Source organism: Varroa destructor, unplaced genomic scaffold (assembly GCF_002443255.2).
Source record: "Varroa destructor unplaced genomic scaffold, Vdes_3.0 BEIS01000001.1, whole genome shotgun sequence".
Classification (NCBI taxonomy): domain Eukaryota; kingdom Metazoa; phylum Arthropoda; class Arachnida; order Mesostigmata; family Varroidae; genus Varroa; species Varroa destructor.
In genome coordinates, this window is record NW_019211454.1 from 8,877,142 (window position 1) to 8,898,250 (window position 21,109).

A 21,109-nucleotide genomic window follows, 5' to 3' on the forward strand; every position below is an offset into this window, starting at 1 on the left:
ATTATAAAAAGCCGTCTGCGGGTGATTAGGCGCTGCGTTGGTCTTCTTGTTCGGCCATTAAAGAAGTGAGAACCTTGCCTCTTGATGGTGTCGAAGTCTGACGGAACGCAGAAGCTCGCGACCCATGTAGAAACAAGTCATTGTATTGACTGCCGTAAGAGTGCGTGCTTGTACCTATTTTTTCTGTTTTTTTTTTCTTTTGGTGGGTTCGCTAGCACACTGTCACCTCATATTTTCTGATCGATTTGTTTATATCCCATTGACGAGTTTCCGTTGTCGCGATAAATTAGGAAAAAGATAACAATGGCATACTTTGTGATGATGTTCATCATGCAAAAACGTTTCGCGTTATATGAAAAGAAAACTAGTTTGAGATAACTACATGTTTAGTCTATGTATCTGTTGTATCCAGATGAGCGATAGAGTCAATGCTAAGTAGATTCAGTACATGCTATTTGATAATAATTTTGACTGTAAGAGGAAAAACTTTCAACGCGAACACCAATTTAACAATAGTTACTGCGAAAAGTAATATAAACATTCGCTTAATAATTATTGGCTTGTCTGTTAGAATACATTTTGAAATGGACCGCGCCTAATTCCTGTTAAAAACAAAAAATGCGCTCAGTAAATGTGATCTCAGTAATATTAAAAGCTCGATACAACTTTTAGGTGCAACTATAGGTGAACTCATCAAATAAATATTATGATTTTTATTTCGCCACTATGTGAACTTTCTTCATAAAAAAAAAGGAAGGAAAAAAAAGGAAAGTTGGGCTTTTCTATGAAATTCTTTAGACAACTTAGATAATTCGTTAAGCTTGAATTACGCGTGATTGTTGCCTGCTTAAAGTATTATTATAGCTACGAACAAATCTCACATACAATTAAAAAAACCTTACGGTATTACCGATTTAAAACAAGACGAGCCAATTACTGTATTATTGAGAAATTATTTCTCCACAAGACACCGAATAATTTGTGATTTTTATCACAGATTTTGTTAACTACATTTTTAGGCCAACTGCTAACGTTGTTCTAATGGCGTGAACCCCATAGATCATTTCGTCTGTTGGCATCGTCGAGAAATTATGACTATAGATTGGCTATATTTTTGTAAGGCGGTACTAGTTTGTGCTACACAGCACGTGTTTACCGAAGAATTAACGAAGTGATGAGTGACCCGGCGAGCCCCCGAAAACGGCCAAGGAGGGGACGGAGAAAAATCACACAGATTCAATCTGGTAACGTGTGTTGTTGAAATTGATTGACGATTTCGGGATTCGATCATGTGAAATAGAATCAACTAGACTTCGTGAGACAGAAACAAACAGGCTTTCTGCAAGAGCGTCCTGCAAACTGAGCTATTGACAGAGATTGTTTTGTCGGTTAGTGGGGCGAGAAGCATCCACTTCTGCGCCCACCTCATTGAAGTAAAATCATCACAAGAACCTATTGCCTCCAAATATAACGATACATTACATACGTGACTGATATTTGCACCATTTACGGTCACTTACAGCAGAGCTTTGCTCTTTGAAAGCTATAAACTATGGAAACTCTCCTTAATTCGTGGTATACGTTTATACGTCAGAGAACGCTTACTCTTTCGTACGACGCTTACTAAACATTTTTTAATGCTGAATATTTTTTCCTATGTGAATTTCGCTATTCCTAAACAATGAATGATAAGTGGCGTACGTCTGATAAAATCTACGCTTTCTGTTCTTTATACGGTATCAGTAAGCAGTGGAAAAACTCTGGTAATGTACAGCTTGTGCTCTACACGGGACTCAGTTGCCGAATGTAACCTCTTGACAACGATTTCAGTCAGATGATCCAACTCTTAGAAATTGTTTGGAAAACATAGCATGCAAAATCTTCATATTGTACAGTCATAATTAACAACTTTAACGGCGATTTCAATAAGGAAAAAACACATCACTTTCTTCTTTATTAAATTTCATATTTTTTTATTGGCACTTTGCTGGTATCGGCGACTTGATTTTCAAATCTACAGATTCTACGACCCAACAAAAGAAATTTCTATTTTCTAGATAAATGTTTTACTACTTCTGTACATTTAATTCAGGAGCCTGAATTTTGAATGAATATCAAACAAACCATTCTGATTGATTTAGTTTTCGTTACGTATCACTGCAACTGTCATCATTTGCGATCTGTTTACTCTTTCAGCTGTTGCAGCAGGTGATCATCTTGTTACGTTAGCGGACAAGTGGAAAAGTGCTCATTATAAAACGCTACAATGACCCAAAGTAGCTCCACAACCGGGCTGGCAGGAGGTTCACCAAATTACCGAGAGCATCATCTTGTCGATCCTGGATCTAATGGACTCTCTCTCGACACATTTAAAGCGATGGCGAAGGCTTTCGTGGTTGGGTTTCTTGCCTATCTTATAGGTGAGTCTGCGTCCATGGCTTCTTTTTTTAGTACTAATATGTAGCTTTTCTCCAGTTTTGCAAAAACAGATAAGAGTGCTCAATTGTCTAATCACAAAATGAACAACGGCTTGATTAATGTTTATATCGAATATTAATTTTATACTATATATTGGTATGACTAGAGACCTTAGTACCTTTGAAGGTCTTAGAAGGGGAATCACAAAGGCGACAACAGGATTTTTCCAGGCGTAACATCGACACTCAAAAGACAGTTACGGCTTCGGTGGGAGCAGTGTAGACTGAATTATCATTGTCTTTGGCCAATGTGTCTGCGTATCTGAATTAACCAATAGGATATATCAGAAATGGTTTGAGAACGTGGTGTTTTTACGTCTGTGGCCTATTACATGGTCTCGTTGGGGAATCTCAATTACATTTTAAGTAAAATTTTAATATTTTTGCGTCGATTTCGACGATTTCATTAGTAACATCAGAGGAAATCAGTAACATAAAGAACGGGGTAGATGTTGGCTGGATGTGTGTCAGATGTCAGATTGTTTTTCTATGTACATTAGATTAGGAAAGGAGGCCGACAGTAAGCCTTCTTAATGGAAACGAATTAGGCTTCAGAAAACTGACACGTTGTGCTAATATGGTCATTTCAACATATCCGAGACCATAACAGATCAGCGCAGAAATAATGAAACACACCTGGTTCGTGCTCAAACACAACAGCGACTAAGCAGGATTACCGTCAAATAACAACTATGAATGTTAAGGTAAAACTAACCTATCTCACGACGGTCTAAACCGAGCTTCCGTTCCCTATTAAACAACCGGGTAAACAATCCAACACTTGACGAATTCTGCTTCGCAATGATAGGAAGAGCCGACCTCGAAGGATCAAAGAGCGACGTCGCTATGAACGCTTGGCCGCCACAAGCCAGTTATCCCTGTGGTAACTTTTCTCTTGCTTAAAATTCTTAAAAACAAAAGGATCGAGGGGCCACGCTTTCACCGTCTACACTTGTATTGAAAGCTAAGATCAAGCCGACATTTGCCCTTTTGTTCTATGCGAAATTTCTGTTCTCTGAGCTGGCCTTAGGACACCTGCGTTATTTTTTGACAGATGTACCGCCCTAGTCAAATTCCCCACCTGACTATGTCCTCAATATAAATGACACAAATTACTATGCTTTTTTCTAAAACATGGAATGACCGTATTTACTTCATTGAGTAAGTAAAGAAACGGTAGTAGTGGTATTTCATTGAACGTCCCACTTATGCTACACCTCCTGTCTCTCCAGAGTCAGACTAGAGTTAAGCTCAACAGGATCTTCTTTTCCCGCCGTTCAATCAAAGCCCGTTCCCTTAGAGAGTAGATAGGAACAGTGGGAATGTCCTTAATCCATTAATGCGCGGCACTAATTAGGTGACGAGGCATTTGGCTACCATAAGAGAGTCATAGTTACCCCCGCCGTTTACACGCGCTTCACACTCTTCGCCTTGACATTCAGAACACTGGGCAGAAATCACATTTTATAATAACCAATTACTGGACTTCACAATGCTTTGTTTTAATTAGAGAGTCGGATTCCCTCAGTTCGTGCCAATTCTGAAGTAGTTGATAATTTGCACTCACATCAACATAAACCGAAACAGCTAACAATGTCCATAAACACAACTTCGGTCATCATCCAGACAGACACGAAGTCCATCCGGCGACAACACAATGTCATAAGTACTTCTACTGTTAATCTGACTGGATAAATCTTCAGAGCCATCGCTTCTCCCAAAGTTACAGTACTATTTTGCCGACTTTCCTTAACCTCTATTAATCTAGACACTAAAGGCTTCGCGCCTTGGAGACCTCCTGCGGACATTAGTACGGACTGCCACCAAGATAATCACCACGCTCAAATTTTCAGCGACCAAGGGAATCAAGTAAACTACTCTAATATGCGTAGCTTTATCTCAAATTTATATCATTCCATGGGTACCAGTGACCGAAACAGAAGAGACCGCTCTTCCTAGCTTATCCCTTGGTGTTTTTGAGCATAATTGTGTTGCCACGGTTGATACCTAGGTAGTGCTCCCAGTGTACAGGTTCAGGAATATTAGCCTGATTCCCTTTCGCTTATAGTGATAAAACATTATTGTACACATTCAACACATGTTTCATTATAAGCTTAGGACCGACTGACCCACGGTCAACTACCGTTCATCTAGAATCCATCCCTAACTTCAGTGCTCAAGGTTTTCCATTGAGTACTTGCTACTAGCACCATGATCTGCACATGTGACAGCTCCAGATTGCTTCACAGTAACATCCTTCGACGCTATCACATTACCTTCCTACTCCTTGAGCGCTCCGGTGCGTCACACGTCAGAAGTTGAGTATACGTACAATGCTATAGCGCCGTCCATTTTTGGGGTTAGTTGCTTTGGCAGATGAGTTGTTACAGACTCGCTGGCGGATTCCGACTTGCACGGCCACCGTCCTTCTGCTTTCAGCAACTAACACCGTGTGTAGATCACATGCGCATTTCAGCTTTTGGCATTTTAACCCAACAATTCGTACGACCCACAGCGCCAGTTCTGCTTACCAAAAATGGCCCACTAAGCATACAGCATTGTTCTTCAACAGAGAAACAACATTCACACCCATTAAAAGTTTGAGAATAGGATGAGGCTATATACGCCCCAGTACCTCTAATCATTCGGTTTACGGGATGAAACTAAACGGGTACGCTAGCTATCCTGAGGGAAACTTCGGAAGGAACCAGCTACTAGGCGGTTCGATTTGTCTTTCGCCCATATACCCAGACCAGATTATCTACCACGAACATCTACCTCTGAGTTCGTCGGCGGTAGATGAATCGCTATTTTGTCAATACCCACACCTTTACTAAGACAAAATAAACTTGGGTTTCAGAGATTTGCGTACAACAGAATTAATGGCAGACTAAACAAGGCCATCAAATTTGAAAAAGTTGCTACGCTTAGGTAGTGTGACAAATTAGGCATGTTCCTAATCAATAAAAATAATGGAAAATGTGCAGAATATCACAAGATTGTGTCTGTGCATAACATATTGGACGAGAGGATGCTATGAAGCTAAACAAGTGCATGGTAGAAATTACATCCTCAAACGGTCTTATTACGAAGCACCATTAGTTCTGTTGGCTTCCATACGTCGTCCATACAATAATGTTCTCTGAATAGCGGAGATTATTTACCCGCTCAATAATTATGGCCGATTTTTGAAAGCTTTGGTGCGGCACCTAGCACCAAAGCTTTCTAAAGTAGCTTTAGCTTGTTTCAGTTACTGTAGTACAATGCAACGATATGGCAAGATCATTGTTTCAAATTATCTTCAGCCAATAAAGCTAAAATTATGACGGTCGTCCACATAGCTCCTTTAAAAAAAACAAAAAAGAAAAAAAAAAAAAAAAAAAAAAAAAATATATATATATATATATATATATATATATTTATATTATTTTTTTTTTTTTTTTTTTTTTTTTGTTTATATATATATATATATATGTAATCTTTGTTCCGTGACACTTACCATGCATAGAAATTATTATGAAATACTTTTTGCAACTTCAGGTTACATTGCATGACGATGTTGAGTGGCAATTCTTTATGCTGCTTGAAGTTAAAGTCTAGCGGGCAGGTCTTCTCGATTTTTCGTATTTACTAAAATTAGAATACGCTGTTTAAATATACGTAACGGCGGATACGTATTTTGAATTGCAGGTTATTTCAATTTGTCTCTTTCTTGGCTGGTGCTGGGATCCGTAGCATACGCTGTGCGCTACCACCTGCGACAGCAGATGAAAGCCAAGGCCTCGCTGCGAAAACTTGTACTCGATAAAAAAAATATTTCGATGCTGCTCGAGGACCTTCCAAGCTGGGTAAGTTAAGTCCTTTTAATATTCGAGATTAATTATGTATTCACATATTTTTCTAATAATATTACTAAACAAATCCTTTTTATAATGATAATAATTTTGGCCTGTTCTATAGTGATACCCTGGACCAAGTTGACAGATATGCTTTAGTTTTATGGGTCCAATATATTGTAACAACGATGTCCATATAACATAACTGTCGATATATCGTACCATGTTAATATCTAATGGATCTATTCAAATTAGTGAATCACAAGGCCAATCATAGCTACACATTGTACAACAATGCAGATGGTATCGAGCAGTCGCTGAGCAAGTAGGCAAGAGTAAATTGGCAACTGCTTATTAAAAGCGCTTCGTTAGCGCCTAAGTTCAAGTTTTCTAACTTGAATAGCGCTCTCGATAGCAGCTACTTTGTAACGGTGTCATTGGAGCTATGCTCATGGTAAGAATATTTACCCTGATACCGTATAATGAACAATAATCATTCGCCGCTCGGGCCATTCTACGATCATGGCAACTGTTTAAACATATACATCAAATAATGGCGCCGTCAGCCGTTGAAAATTCTACCGAGTTCCGTGAACTTAGTCGTTCGGCTCGAATCGGGATAACGGCGAAAAGACGGGCAGCCGTTGTAAAATGTTTTACTCTGCCATTGGCCGTTGAAGAGATGACAACAGATAAATTTAGCCATGCTCACTAGTTATGAGTTGACAGGAGTTAAACTTTCAATGTTGTGTGTGATGTTTTACGAAAAAGTCGTTATATTTTTTTCTTTGTAGGACACGTCCTTCCAAATTTAGATATAACGTTCGCTCACACTACCATGCTCCATATAACCATGTTCAAAGTTATCTTAATCCAGATTTACAAATTGGGTTTAGGAATTTGGGTTTTCTCCAAATAAAAGGTCTTGTTATAGCTAAAAAGTGTAAGACTGACTCAACCATTAGTTCAGTCAAAGAAAATAGTTCTAAAGTTATTATTTCTATCGATTTTTCATTTTTCGTTTTGTGCTCGCTTGTGTGTCTATAAGAAAGTTGGTCAATTCAGATCAACGCAAAAAAAACAAGTCTATCACATGTAATACTTGACTTATTTATGGATTCACTAAAAAATAGAAAACGCTAGGATTATTGCTAGACACATTTGAACACGTCCTCTCTCTTTACTCGCTTTAATTATGCTTCCCCTAAGTAATTCGAGTTTGGGTCTAAAATCAATCTGCGATTGAAGCTACCGTTAACTCAGACTATTCTGCGTTGACGAGTCGTGCTACAATATTTTATTATTAATAAGAAATTGAAACGCTCTATTTCTGAAAAAAATCCTCCCTAAAGGAAACTTTGTGGAACATTTAGTTGATGGCCTAATACTTCGTTTAATGAGAATGCCTCTAATAACAAGTAGTGCTGTTGTGAAAAAAAAACACTAGCGTACTTAATTTATTGAATGTATTCGTATGAACGATTTTTGACACCCTCGTGTCATTTTCCTTTAATTTACTATACTTAATTTTAGAGCAGGTCAATTATAGGGAAGGCTAAAAAAATGAGAGCTATTAATTCGACGTATAAGAAAAGAAAGGCTTATCACTGAGAGGTTTTTTGCTTTCGTCGGGTATGCGCTACCACAATAGCCCTCTTTTGACACCTTAGCTAATTTAACTTGGCACGATATCGAGAGGACACTGTGCCGTCTACTTGTATCGGGGTCTGTTAAAAAATAAGAGGCCAATACATTTATAATACTTCACTTTAAACTAGGACTGCAGTTCTTCCACAACAACATGTAAGTGAAGCTGTTAGGCCGGATCAGGTTCGACTTGGTGTAATTATAGGAAAGTCTGCAGCGGCAGCATAGTTGACCACCTTCATTTGCTGGAAGCGTGCTCATAACTCTTTTAATAAATAAACAAATAAAGCATTTAGGGTGAAATAGGACGAAGATAAAATTTCTTGGCTTTAAAGACGAAGGATTCCAGACCACTTGTATGCTCACTTATATTACAGTATGTGGCGTCAAAAGGGAGGTGTTTGCAAAGCACTTATCGAAAATGCCCTCTTCTTTGTTAGATATATTTCTTGAGCCTTAAACAGGCCTCGACTGAAAGGGTTATGTCTGCGCATATTGAACTGTTTATTAAACTAAATTTTCAGTTTGTAATTCAACAAACATACCTAATGAAACCAAGGCAAAATTGGTTTGTATGAAACATAGATCTGTTGCGTGTAGTTATTTCAATGGCTTCTTGAGCATGTTTTTTAGATATGCACAGTATTCAGAACGTGACTACAAATGTATTTAAAACAGTATTTCATTTTTGTTCTAGGTATACTTTCCAGACACAGAGCGGTGCGAATGGCTTAACAAGGTAAGCGTAATAAAGTACATCGTTTAATGGTGTCTACAATTGCTAAAATATTATTTGCATTTAGCTAAGTATCTCACGGTTCGATTCCACGCTTTACCGGAGTATCCTCGAGTTGCTGTCCACGTCGAACAATAAAGAGGCGCTACCGTGCGCCTGTGGAAAAGTTAAACGAAGCTAGCCGAGTTCAAACACCCAAATTGTCCTCCATTTCCGGCATCTCGGGCTTGACGCAAAACTTGTTAAAAAAAAAAATAGTGATTTTTCGAGCCTCTGCGATCCTGACTACTAGAGCTAGGTTTTTGAAGTACTATCAACCTACAGGCATACTGTTGTATTTTTAAAAAGGAGTTGTCACGTTTTCGTTTCGTGTACGTGTATATACAGTGATCTTTACTACAATGTCGCATCTTCGAAAAAGGCACCTTATCACAGAGGTCCGAAATTACGATATCGCTTACGTGTCGAGGGTCGCACATATCTTAACACTATCGCTTATCTCAATTGGCCCCGTGGGCAACAAAGATATCTACATAGCGATCGGAAGAGCGAAAGTGATGAGAGATCTTCGAGATAAGTGACTCGACTACGGACCTATGATTGCAAAACCGCCAAAAGCGTTTTGATTATATAGTACCTACATACATACATACATACATACATACATAGAAAAGCAATCCCATAATCGGAACGTATGTAGATACAGAACGAGCAAGCCTCATGGCAGTGAGAGGCAGCATTGATACGCATTAAGCGGTCAGCAGAAGATGATAATGAAGAAGATCAGGGCGTTAGGAGGGCTCATCAAGGCGGCGGCTGCTACACGAGTAGCCCCGCACCCACATGCCCCACAGCAAATGGGCGCTCCATAGTGCTGCCGTTTACCGTCGCTGGATTGAGCGGTGGATATTTTGGGCGGGTCGAAACAACAAATATTGCTAAATATAGTAGGTAGTAGTAATAGCAGTAGTATTGTTGTATTGCATAACACTCGCAATGGTAGTGGAAAAATGCCGTTAAAGCCAAAGAAAATCATTCGGATTTTGTCACTAAATTAATCAGCCGCTTTGTTCGACTATCGCTGAGGAAATGTTGTGAGATTTTTTTTAAAAGAACATTTCCGAAACTACGTGTTCAACACGAAGAATCATCCAATAAACTATACTTCATTTCTGAGTTGGGCTGGTGTTAGAGTGAAGTCTTTAGATCATAGAAAGGCTCAACGAAGCATTGATCCTTCTCTATTATCAAAGTGTATGGAATTTCTTTTTCGAAGAGCCAGGAAAAAAGGTCATTTGAAACATGTGAATGTCAACGCCATATTGGATAGGATGGATCTACCAACGTCCTGATGATCTGAGGATCGATCGTCCTGGTGACGAAGAAGTATGCATACATCATCAATGAGTTTTTTTCTGGTGATTGTGCCAGCTTTCTATGAGTAAAGGACATGTGCATTAAGGTGTTATACAATATATATATATATATATAGATAAAGATATATATATATCTTTCTAAAAACGGTGTCGCGAATGGAAAGCTTTTCCTTCAACTAAACTTCCTCCCAACGCTAATGTTTGAGAATCGAGTCTCGATCATGATGCGACTGGCCTTTGGTTACAAGTTTACGCATACCTTATCACACACTGTATCTTAAAAATAGATTCAATTTAAAAAGGCAATATTCTCTGCGGGCCTTTGATAAAGCTGACGTTGTGTTTAGAATCAATATCAATTATGCTAGATGACAGCTGATAAAGGACATGTATATGATACTGTCGACGAGCTATTGCTGTGTAAATTGTGTGCCTATATATATATATATTCTGCCTTGTTGTATCTGCTTAGATATGACTAACAGTTGAAAAAAATCGATACAATCTTTCTATCATCTCAAACATAATTGAATTTTAGAACATAATTACTAAGTCGCAATTTATGTAAAGCAAGTATATTAAAGCTGCGAGCTAATTACGCTTTCTGCTCATTATATAATTGGATTAGTGAACACAATAGCCCTTGAAGAAAATCATATGTTGACATCATGAATAATAGACATTGGCTATGGATCAAGACAACGTCCAGCTCTTTTCAGTTCCCTATTCTAGAATACTTGCGCCATTATTAACCAATCAATTTTTAGTAAGATGTCATTTGCCGTAAGGGTTTTATTCTAAATGCTCTCCGTTAGCTCGATATTATAATGTAAGTCATTTGATCAAAGTTAATACGATTATTACCAACAACTTAGGCGCAAAAAAGAGGCCTCCTTTCTTTTGAGGTCACATATGTCCTTTACTAGCTAACTCAGCGAACATTTATAACCTTTGGTATTCTAACCTAGCTAGCCTAGTCAAGTGATAATTAGCGTTTAGGTACGGGCAATTCTCACCTCGTTGCTCTTTCTCCTATCTGACTTGCTCTTTTATGGTGATGAGACCCTCAGCTTGAACAAGTGAATATAGTGCAAAATAAATATTGTCGTGTAGAACTGTGGATATGCTCAGACTTTCCGTCATTATCTAGTTGCCCTTCCTTCCTTTGAGCGCATTAACTCAACGGATACGGAAAGATAACGAGAAGGCAGCGTTGTTGGGTCTGCTACAAAATAGAAATTTCTGACCCTTTTGTCGTCGACCTGATTCTCTGATGATAAGACTTATCAGGAAAAAGTAAGAAAAGATCGGACGGAAAGCTCTAAGTTAGTAATCCGCTGTCTCTCGTATTTCTGTGACATGTTTACCTACTGTGCTTAAGAACATGGCAACATAGCATTAGTGTAAAGGTACCAGCGTAATGTAAAACTCCTATCCAGTTCAGTAGATCTTTCTATGTAGGTTTTAGTTCAGGTGAGTACCGCTGGTGTTAAGCGCGTTTTCCTTCGTACGACCTGCTTTTTAAAAAAAACGATATGAGAAATAGATGTTGCCGTAGTACATGTGAATTTTTACTTTCAAGTGTATGACTGCTTACATGATGTAGTTGTTTTTAGTTGTATTTTTACTTAGCACGGATACTTATTATAGTTACGTGGCCGATCTTTATTTGGTCATTATTATACGTTCCGTAGTTCCCCGATGGTTCATGATAATGGTGTTTCCATTTTTTCTCTTTGCAGATGTTGGGCCAGCTATGGCCGTTCATTGGACAATACGTTCAGGAAATGCTCGTCGAGGTAGTCGAACCTTCTTTACGAGCTTCTTTACCCAGCTATCTTCAAAGCTTCAAATTCGAGACGATCGACCTTGGTGATATTGTGAGTGGAATTCGTTTTGCATTACATGAAAGGACGAACCTGTTTATATTGTATTTACCTTCTTGAGTCGATGTTTGTGACTAGATACAACATAAAGTACAACAAATAAAAAATTATAGTTGCTACTTATTATTAGGTTTATTCCAGATGCTCGACATTTGTCTTTGCTATTATCTTAATTTATTGTTACATATGTTGCTAATTTGTTTATCTGTTTATTTGTATACTTGTAACTATATTTATTTAATATTTGTTTAAGAAAAAGTATCTTCATAAATCTTCCCTCTCCCCTTAATACAGCAGCCAATAGCCGGCGAAATACATATAGTGGTAAATTTTTATCTTATCTTGAACATGAATGAAACTATATGTACATTTGAATTGTATAAATATATTTTGAGATTAGGACAGCGTATTGTTCTGGGCTAATCAGTACTTTGGTAATTTGTGTGTATTGAAGACGTCCACCTACTTCGTTAAGATGCAAGTCCACCAGCGGACCGTGGAGATCGCACAGTGGTAACGCATCTTACTACTGAACGGAGATCCACAAAAGCGGTCTAGATTCGAATCTTGCCATAGATCTTTAAAATAGCCCTTTGTCCTGCAGGCCCCATTGAGATGATTGTTCATATTGAGCTTCCTATTCTGATAGGTCTTTGAAGAGATGCGGTAAAATAGCGGAACCCAAGACTCACATAGAAGAGTTGGCTAAGGGTCGTAGCTATGGAAAAGGAAGTTTTACGAGGCCAACAATTGGAGTCCACAGGCTGGCGCGCCTGTGAAAAGTGTTGTTTCAAGTCATATGATTATGTCTAACATATCTAAATATAGGTTTGCAGATGCTTATTACTAATATCTATCATAGGTAATTTAGATAATAACTAGATATGATGACTACTTGCTGGCAGAGGTTGCTAGTAATAAGAAGTGAAATAAATTGAGCCGCTTCTGTATAGCTGCGCTCTGTGACAGCTGCTGTATTCTCTATATGCAAAATCGTTTTAGTTTTTACAATTAAAAAAAAAAATTACATCTGAAAGGAGTTGTATGTACCTGCACATGACTATTACTCAAGTTTGTGCAAAGGGAAGTTTTGACGTCCAAATATGTATAGAAATATAGGAACAAGTAGACATCCTTCGTATATATACTATCAAGGAAGTAGCTATTTCAATTCATAGACACTTCTTGGGTTTCTAGAGGAAACCCACAAGACTGTTAGCTTACTGAAGCTTTTTTGCACGTTTGTCCAACATTTCATCTCCATTATGTGCTAGCTTATGGATCGATCTTGTACTACTATTATTAGTAAGCTGACAAATGTTGTAGCCCTTACTTAGATCGCCCACTCAGCGTGCTGTCAGATAGCATATCAAACATTACATTTTTTTTTATTTATTATGTACTAATTTACTAAAATTATTTCCTACGGACAAGTGCATGCTTGCTAATCCAGATCGCAGTATCAACGTTTTCTGTTATAGAAAGCTCATCGTCTTGAAGAAGAGGCCGCACAAAGAAGATGCTCATATAGGTACAAAGCGTTTACATATCGACCATTTTCCGATAAACCCTAATAGGGCACAATATCATGTAATTTGAAAACGTTCGTACTTGTTTAGATAACACCTTCTGATCATGTGATCTCTGATTTCGACCATTTGATCTCTGTTATCGTGAAAAAGTACGAAGGGTGTTCCCTCTGAATCGAACTGTAATCGGCCGAGTTCTCTCAGGATTGGTAATAGTATCATGCTGGATCGCAGTCTCCCAAATCTTGAACAACAACAACAGGAACCGATTTTTACTAGAAAGACATGGTTAAAAATCAGAATTCGACGGTAACGACATCAAGCCACTGACAGAATTACTGTTGTGTTGTTGTTATTGTTGAAAAGAGCCCAATTGTAATCAGACCCGAGAAGAAAAGGGAATTAGGTCAAAAGTACTCCACAAAGGACCGAGAGGCCTGTTCGTCCAATCAAAAGGGCGACCATCTTGTATATCAGTCGTTTTTGCCGATGCGGTAAAGACCTGGCAAGGTTTTCAAATCCTAATATTTCGCTTGCGCTGGAAAATAAGTTTTGACGCAGGCGATTGCCTCATTCAGACCCTAAAATGCATGTATCAATTCAGTTCATTCAGAAAAAGGAATAAGACTTCTCAGTAATATTTTATAATCTGGCGACTAATAAAACCTAGAATTTCTTTAGGGTAATGTATTATATGCAAACAGAGTAGTTAAATTGCAACACTAGAAGATGTTACCTAGTATACTGCTTCATGTTAAACATTTGTTTGTTTTTTTAGTCACCGCGTGTAGGTGGAATAAAAGTTTACAGGGAAAACATTGGCCGCAACGAGATCATCATGGACATGGATCTCATGTAAGAAGGTCTTTACTATGGCGTTTAAAATTGTAGTTAAGACTGTGTGAGCCGATCTATTTTGTTGCACTATTGTGTAGGAATCATTATAATTAACTATATAATAATTATAGTAGTACAAGCTGAAGTATTGAGGTGAGTGCAGTGGTTTTTTGTGTGAATGCAATGTTTCGCCGTACCCCTCACGACCAGCTGCTATAAATGATCTTTTTCGAGTTAAAGCAGAAAACCTTTTCATGGTATATCAAAAAAAAAGGCAATATATATGGAAGATGCTAGCGAACTGTCTTTGCTCTGTGGAAACACGGAACGGGTTGATATAGATGATATGAACTTTTGCCTTCCAATCAATTTCACGATTTTCTATTGGGTTTGCGGTATTGTTCTGCGGAATAACAGTTATAGTGGCGACTGCAGCTTCGTGATCAAGATCAAAGGCTTTAAGGCCGGCATACGCGACGTCCAACTTCGTGGACTTTTGCGCGTTGAGCTGCGACCGCTCACAAAACAGATTCCACTTGTGGGAGGAGTAACTGCTTGTTTTCTTCGGCCACCGGTAGGTCATCACTGGAAATGGGACGCATGCCTTAAAACTTGCTGTTAAGTGTTAGTAGAGTAGTATCAAGACGTCGTATTGGTTAGAATCATGCAACGGCTCGAATATTATAGATCATACCAACTAGTGAAATAAGTACACTAATTGTTAATCAATTTCTATACCGTTGCCATATTGCTTTCCAGCCCGCTGATACGAAAAGGCGCACGGTATTTTACTCTAAACCCCTGATTACCATCAGCCTTGGCTCGTCTACGAGTCCCAAGAGTTGCGAAACGGGCGGACCGACCTATTTTGACTGTAAAAACGCGTTCCCGTTCATTAAGCGAAAGGAACGGCTTCAATAGAGATTGCAACGGAATTTACTTCCAGAACTTCTCTGAGCTTAGCAAAATGTGTCTATCAAAGCCGCAGCCTCACAAAACCAATCCCCAACTATTTCGAAATTATTTCCCGTCCTATATATATATACATGTCATATGCAAGGCGTATCTCTGCTTGAGGAAGTTACGCATAACGAACGTGACTCTGTACAGGACTCAGCTACAAAGCTGAGTGAGACCATTCACGCGTGTTTAGAAAGAATACTTCACTTTAATATTAATAAAAAAGGGCAATGCGTTTATTGTTTACTCTTTCGTTACTAGACATTCAGACATCCATGGCTAAACAGGCTTGATTGAAGGTCGATCGTACAAGAACTTACTCAGGTCAATGTGCAAGAATTTTGGATACTGGTCCAATTTCGAAAACCGTTGTGTTCAAGGTCAATCAGCCCGCAGTAGTGCTTTTCAAGCTTCTCTCCAGTTGTATAAGGATTGAATAATAAAATAGGTGACTAAGCTCATTGTGCGCTTAGCGCATTTAATCGAAATGAAAGAGTTTTGCTTTACCACCACTCTCTCGAGTGATTATGCCACACGAAATAATACCGAATCGTTGGTAGGCTGATTGAGGCGGGAGCGCGCTCATCTTCGTCTACTCCAAGCAGAACCCTTGGAAAACAATTTGTCTAATGCTTCCATGCGATAGGTTGCTCCAGTTCGTCGAAGAAGTAACTGTCTTTGGGCGAGACATGGCTTCGTTTAGCGAAGCTGTCCGACCAAACGCTATTCTATTAATAGTCTATCGTGGTATTCCTTAACTTTTACTAATATTTATGTGCCACATTGCCTATTACATGTTGAATACAGTTGGTGGACTTCACGTTGACGAACGTCGGAGAAATTATGGAGATTCCTGGTGTCAACGACCTGCTCAAGAAAGCCGTTACCGACCAAATCTCTCAAGTGCTAGTTCTACCGAATAAGTACACATATCGGGTGATCGAAAGTGTTTCTGCTCATACGCTCAAGTATTCTTTACCGTCTGGCGTCCTTAGAATTCAGGTTAGTAGTGCTCACCTTTGTCGAACCTCACTCCAGACTTGAGCGGACGAACTACGAACTACGAAGCTGGAGAATAACTTCAAATTGTTACTTGTGTTATTGGCACCTCGTCGCAGAACACTATCTATCAGACAGGTCATCTTTGCTGTTTCATTGATTAGCTAAAACAGAAGTTATTATGTCTAGGTGTGAAACCGTTATGCAAGTAGTTGCCAAATTGCTTCTAATGTCTTCTAAAATGCATCTGTGTTATTCTCTGCTCCACATTGCGATCCTATACGAACAATGTCTTTCGCTTGCTTCTGACATTTGTATCGCTGGAGAAATGTTATCTTATTTTGCCTTTCAGTTAATGCAAACATAGGCCAAGTGAACCTTGACCTTTCATATTGAGACTATTTGTCCACTATATATATATTCAATATTCGTAATAATTCCGTGTGAAGTCTATACCTGTGTTGGCGTTTAAGATTAATCCGTTATTTGCCACACGCTATCCTCAGGGTAGTTTGCTCCGTCTCTAGAACGTTAGAGTTACATATTGAAGGAATTCGCACAGAGTATGCAAAATGCGTTACCCTTGTCCTATGGACAGTTGCCTACAGTTGCTGCGTTTGGTACGGGGTGCACATAAAAAAAAAGGTCTAGTAGGAACATTTTTAGTTACACGCTAAATTGTATTTGATTTCGGTTGAAATGTGTATTTGACTGGGATAGGGATAATATGCTACAGGTGCACCACGTGCATTGAAGACAGAATACGAACAGACAGCTGCAGTTTATCGCCAGTTATATGAAGATTATGTGAAGAGTTAGTCTGAAGCTCCCATGATGAATCGTCGTCGATCGCACGGTGCTAATCCATTATCAGATCGATGAATTTGTTTTTAGTGGCATCTCAGTAAGCAGTAGCCGTGCTTGGCTCAGGAAACGTGTTCTTCTATCTTCCGATACTTGACTTACTGATTCTGGTCCTGTCAACGTGCAAACGCCCCGTTCGCTTGCGGATATCGTATTATTATTATTACCACGTTAATAAATGTCGAATATTTAATGATGAATTTCTGAAACGAGCAAATATGGCTTTCATTGTCTTTGCGGACGTGAATTACTGTTAATGGGCATGATTTGGGCAGTTCTATATTACATATTCCGTGGAAATAACAAGTATCGCTTTAATCATATCCAGATCTATATACTCACACGACGACCGCGTCTGCAGGAGTACAAAGCAAGCTGCGCCTTGCACGACATCTACAACCAGGTCGAGTGACTTACCTCTTATGGATCCATGCTCAGCTCTACCACTGAACCCAATTCTGTCTCGTAATTAGCTGGTCATTGAAATAGACTCATGGTGATGTCGACTACGGCGGCATCGATAGATGGCATTTCTATACGCTAAGCAGAATCCGAGACATGGGGCATACAATAGATGCGTACTGTTAGGCCGGCTTTATTTTTGATCGCTAATTCTGCGGCATTGTCCTGTCGCTAGTGTCTCTCAAAATATTGTCCAGCAGGTCTCCCATCGGGAAACGCCATCGGATGAAACATGTACATCGTACAGTTGGCTTAGTGCGTCTATGAATGGCAACCTTGACAAATATCAGATAGTTCTCTATGTTGATCCGAACTTGCCCAACAGTAATATCAAACGGTATGTCTATGAAATGGGAAATATTATCGTTAATAAATGTTTTATATAAAATGCATACTGTTAAATAATCTCCTTTTAAACGGCTTTCAGGAATACGACACGTTTGGTAATTTAGAGCATTTCGTCTCCTCACGTCACTGCTGATGCGTGAACGAACCATATCGCTAAACGGTCAAATAGGTGCAATCCTAGAAGCTGCTAGATCTATTTTTAACACTTAATATTTACAAAGTAAAATGGATGGAAGCACTTACTTACGGTAGAGGAAATTAAACTATGAAAAATATGAATGCTAGGAAGAGGCAACGATTTTTTAGAGGTGATCAAAAACAATAATCTGCGGTAGCTTTCTGGGGCGCAGCGATAATGTATAACATGCTTACGATAACCATAGTGGGGTATGGCTCCCTTTATTTGCTCCTTGTTTAGGTTATCGAGGCCGCTAAACTTGTAAAAGCTGACATCGGCATGCTGGGGATGGGGAAAAGCGATCCGTATGTAGTGTTGACAGGTGAGTACTGTTTTTCGGGTGGTTCACAATGAACCCTTGAGCATCTTTTCGCTCTAGGTACCAAAATAACTGTTTTCAGTCTAATTATCCTAATATTAATTCCATAATATCACCTCTGGTAATTAGCGCTACGGGCCTCGAATGACCAACATCATAACAGCATCCGCTTCACATTTTGACGTCGTAATCGGTTATTGATAAGGGCAAATATTATAGCGAGGCCGAGTGGCCTAGATACGGTTAACTAAACGATAACGAGTGACCCCTAATGCATTGGCTGTGATTGTCGCTAAGTGTTGCTATCATCCGGGCCTATACTAAATGATAGAGAGCGATATCACAGCGTACAAGATTAAGAATGTCCTACATATTATACAATACTTATAATACGTAACACGCGAAGTACCGGGTCAGTCTGTCCATTCATAAAGAAAGGTCACATTTATAACTAATAAATTAATACCAGTCGGCTTAATTTTGTCATAATACATTATTTGCACCGAGCTCTTCCCTTTTCGATAACTATGCCTTGCCCAAACTATCTTTCGTACTCCATATATATTACTTAATATGAAATCGACACATGCATGGGACGGTGTATGCTGCACTGGAGGTACGTGCAGTGTAGACGGGCAAGTAAGCCAGCTTCTTCTTCTTAGCTAAGCTTTCGAGAAACCTGACTTGTAACATGTTTTTTACGTAAATTTTTGCTTGACGTGTTGTGTCCATTAAATATTATGCTGTCCATCGTGATGGGGGTTGAAGCATGACGTCCACATTTAATGTGCGGCAAATGTAAACTGGATCTCATATTCCGGCTCTATTTCGCACATACTGACATCTTGAATTTGCATGTCTTTCGACCATGTTCCAGTTGGAAAGACGGAATTCCGAACGCAGGTTATTCCCTCAACGATTACGCCCCGGTGGGATTTTTCGTGCGAGGCAGTTGTTCATCAGTTACCTGGATCTGTACTCGACATTGAAGTATACGATGAAGATCAGTCGTCAAAGGACGATTTTCTTGGAAGGACTGCCCTCAGCATACCTGATCTTGCCGAAAAATGTACAGCAGACATGGTTAGTATCTGCACGAAAAGCTCTGATTTTTATTTAGACGGTAAGTAATAGAAGAAGTAATAGATGGATTGCAACTAATGGTCTATGCTTCATTCCTTGTAGCATTAATCAACTTCTTCAAATTCTTATCGTCATTTGTGGATAAAAATGTTTTCAGAACGTAAACAATGAAAGATTCGGCTAGAGATATGTGTACGCTCGATGCTATCTTTGCTAATAATAATTGTTTTGATTGCTTTTTTTTCAGTGGCTCAAGCTAGAGGCTGTAAAAAGTGGACAAATCCATATTAGGACCGAGTGGGTCACACTCAGCGCCAATCCTGCTGATCTCGAACGGGTACTGTGTCAGAAAATTGCTACGATTCCGTATACTGTCGTAACGCGGTCTACCAGAACCCGAAAGTACAAACATCAGTCATTGCCACACTAGGTTTTCCCATAATGATATGCTCAATAGTTACAAGTGGGTAGCAAAGAGCAGGCTATAAAGAAATGTTTTTTGCATTACTATAATTCTATCACATGAAACGTGTTTCGCATGTTTTGGTACTAGCTGTTAGAGAATCCTTAGTCTCCACATTTCACAGTCAGCCACCATTGGCAGGTAATCGATTTTCGCTCGTCAATCCGTTCATCTGTTTCGTCCTAGCTTGGAAACCTTTTCCACTGGGCCTTAGGGGGAATCTGGTGAAATACTGGTATACATGTTTGTCGGTTGCGCGACAAACTAATATATTAATATTTCAACAATCCTAGAGCGCATAGTTTCTAAAACGGGTGATTTGAAAATCTTGTTTTATCAGGGATAAACACCTGTAGGGATTACAATTGGAAAAAAACATCTTTGCACTTTACTTATAAGCATCAAACTCGTAAGTTCAAACTGCTATATACGTTGATATACTTGCAAAATTAGGAGCCTCTTAGATATCATCATGTTACCGATTGTGACATCAAAATGTCTAACCTTCAATCTCCAGCGCGGCGTTTGAAACAGTTGATGAGCCTGATAAGCCTTAATTATATAGACGACATCTGCTCGAATGCACTTTATGGCTAGACGACTAATCAGTCAATTTGGAATCCATCAAATAATTACACGGAAACTTAGCCTAAAATGTATAAGTCTCCGTGTGATTATTTGATGCATTTGTTTTCATTATTATTAATTTTAGTTATTTTGGTTAAACGGGATGTTTTATCATTGAAATTCAGGGTTATGGGCCTAAAGGTGATAATATACAAAGTACTGAAAAACACGGAAACTCACCGGGCTTTTGCTTGATAACATGAATTTCAGGAATTGGAATACAAACGTTCGCTGACGTCGAACCACCAACATTCGCTCGGCCTAATCGCCGTCTTTCTGGACTGCGCCTCCGCACTCCCGGTGACTAGTCCTATTTCGCTTATATAACATCAATAATTGGTTATGGCTACGTTCAGTCAGCGCCACACAAACAGACACACAAATAAATAGGTATGGTAAAAGGTGGGCCACTTGACTGTTCGTGGGAGTAGCATACCGGCGCAGCTTGACCATTCGTCAAAAAAATAAGCCGCATCCTATAA

The 21,109-nt window shown here is 39.1% G+C and overlaps 1 protein-coding gene and 2 pseudogenes across 23 annotated transcripts in view; 1 reads left to right on the forward strand and 2 right to left on the reverse strand.

Moving 5' to 3' along the window:
• Positions 1-21,109, forward strand: part of Esyt2 (extended synaptotagmin-like protein 2) — an 84,494-nt gene that overhangs the window by 49,295 nt on the left and 14,090 nt on the right. For 17 of the 23 annotated variants that reach the window (XM_022788605.2, XM_022788607.2, XM_086992738.1 and 14 more), the window contains 11 exons: positions 2,197-2,420; positions 6,168-6,325; positions 8,658-8,699; positions 11,815-11,952; positions 14,266-14,342; positions 14,742-14,898; positions 16,092-16,286; positions 18,376-18,457; positions 19,332-19,537; positions 19,785-19,874; positions 20,838-20,927. In XM_022788605.2, coding sequence (XP_022644340.1) covers positions 2,267-2,420; positions 6,168-6,325; positions 8,658-8,699; positions 11,815-11,952; positions 14,266-14,342; positions 14,742-14,898; positions 16,092-16,286; positions 18,376-18,457; positions 19,332-19,537; positions 19,785-19,874; positions 20,838-20,927 — 1,389 coding nt within the window. In that variant the 5' untranslated portion in view covers positions 2,197-2,266. Of the gene's footprint in view, positions 1-1,092; positions 1,245-2,196; positions 2,421-6,167; positions 6,326-8,638; positions 8,700-11,814; positions 11,953-14,265; positions 14,343-14,741; positions 14,899-16,091; positions 16,287-18,375; positions 18,458-19,331; positions 19,538-19,784; positions 19,875-20,837; positions 20,928-21,109 lie in introns of those variants that run through there. The other 6 variants (XM_022788601.2, XM_086993105.1, XM_086993388.1 and 3 more) reach the window with 6 other exon arrangements.
• Positions 3,168-4,244, reverse strand: LOC147758215 (large subunit ribosomal RNA; annotated as a pseudogene).
• On the reverse strand, positions 4,247-5,364 carry LOC147758216 (large subunit ribosomal RNA; annotated as a pseudogene).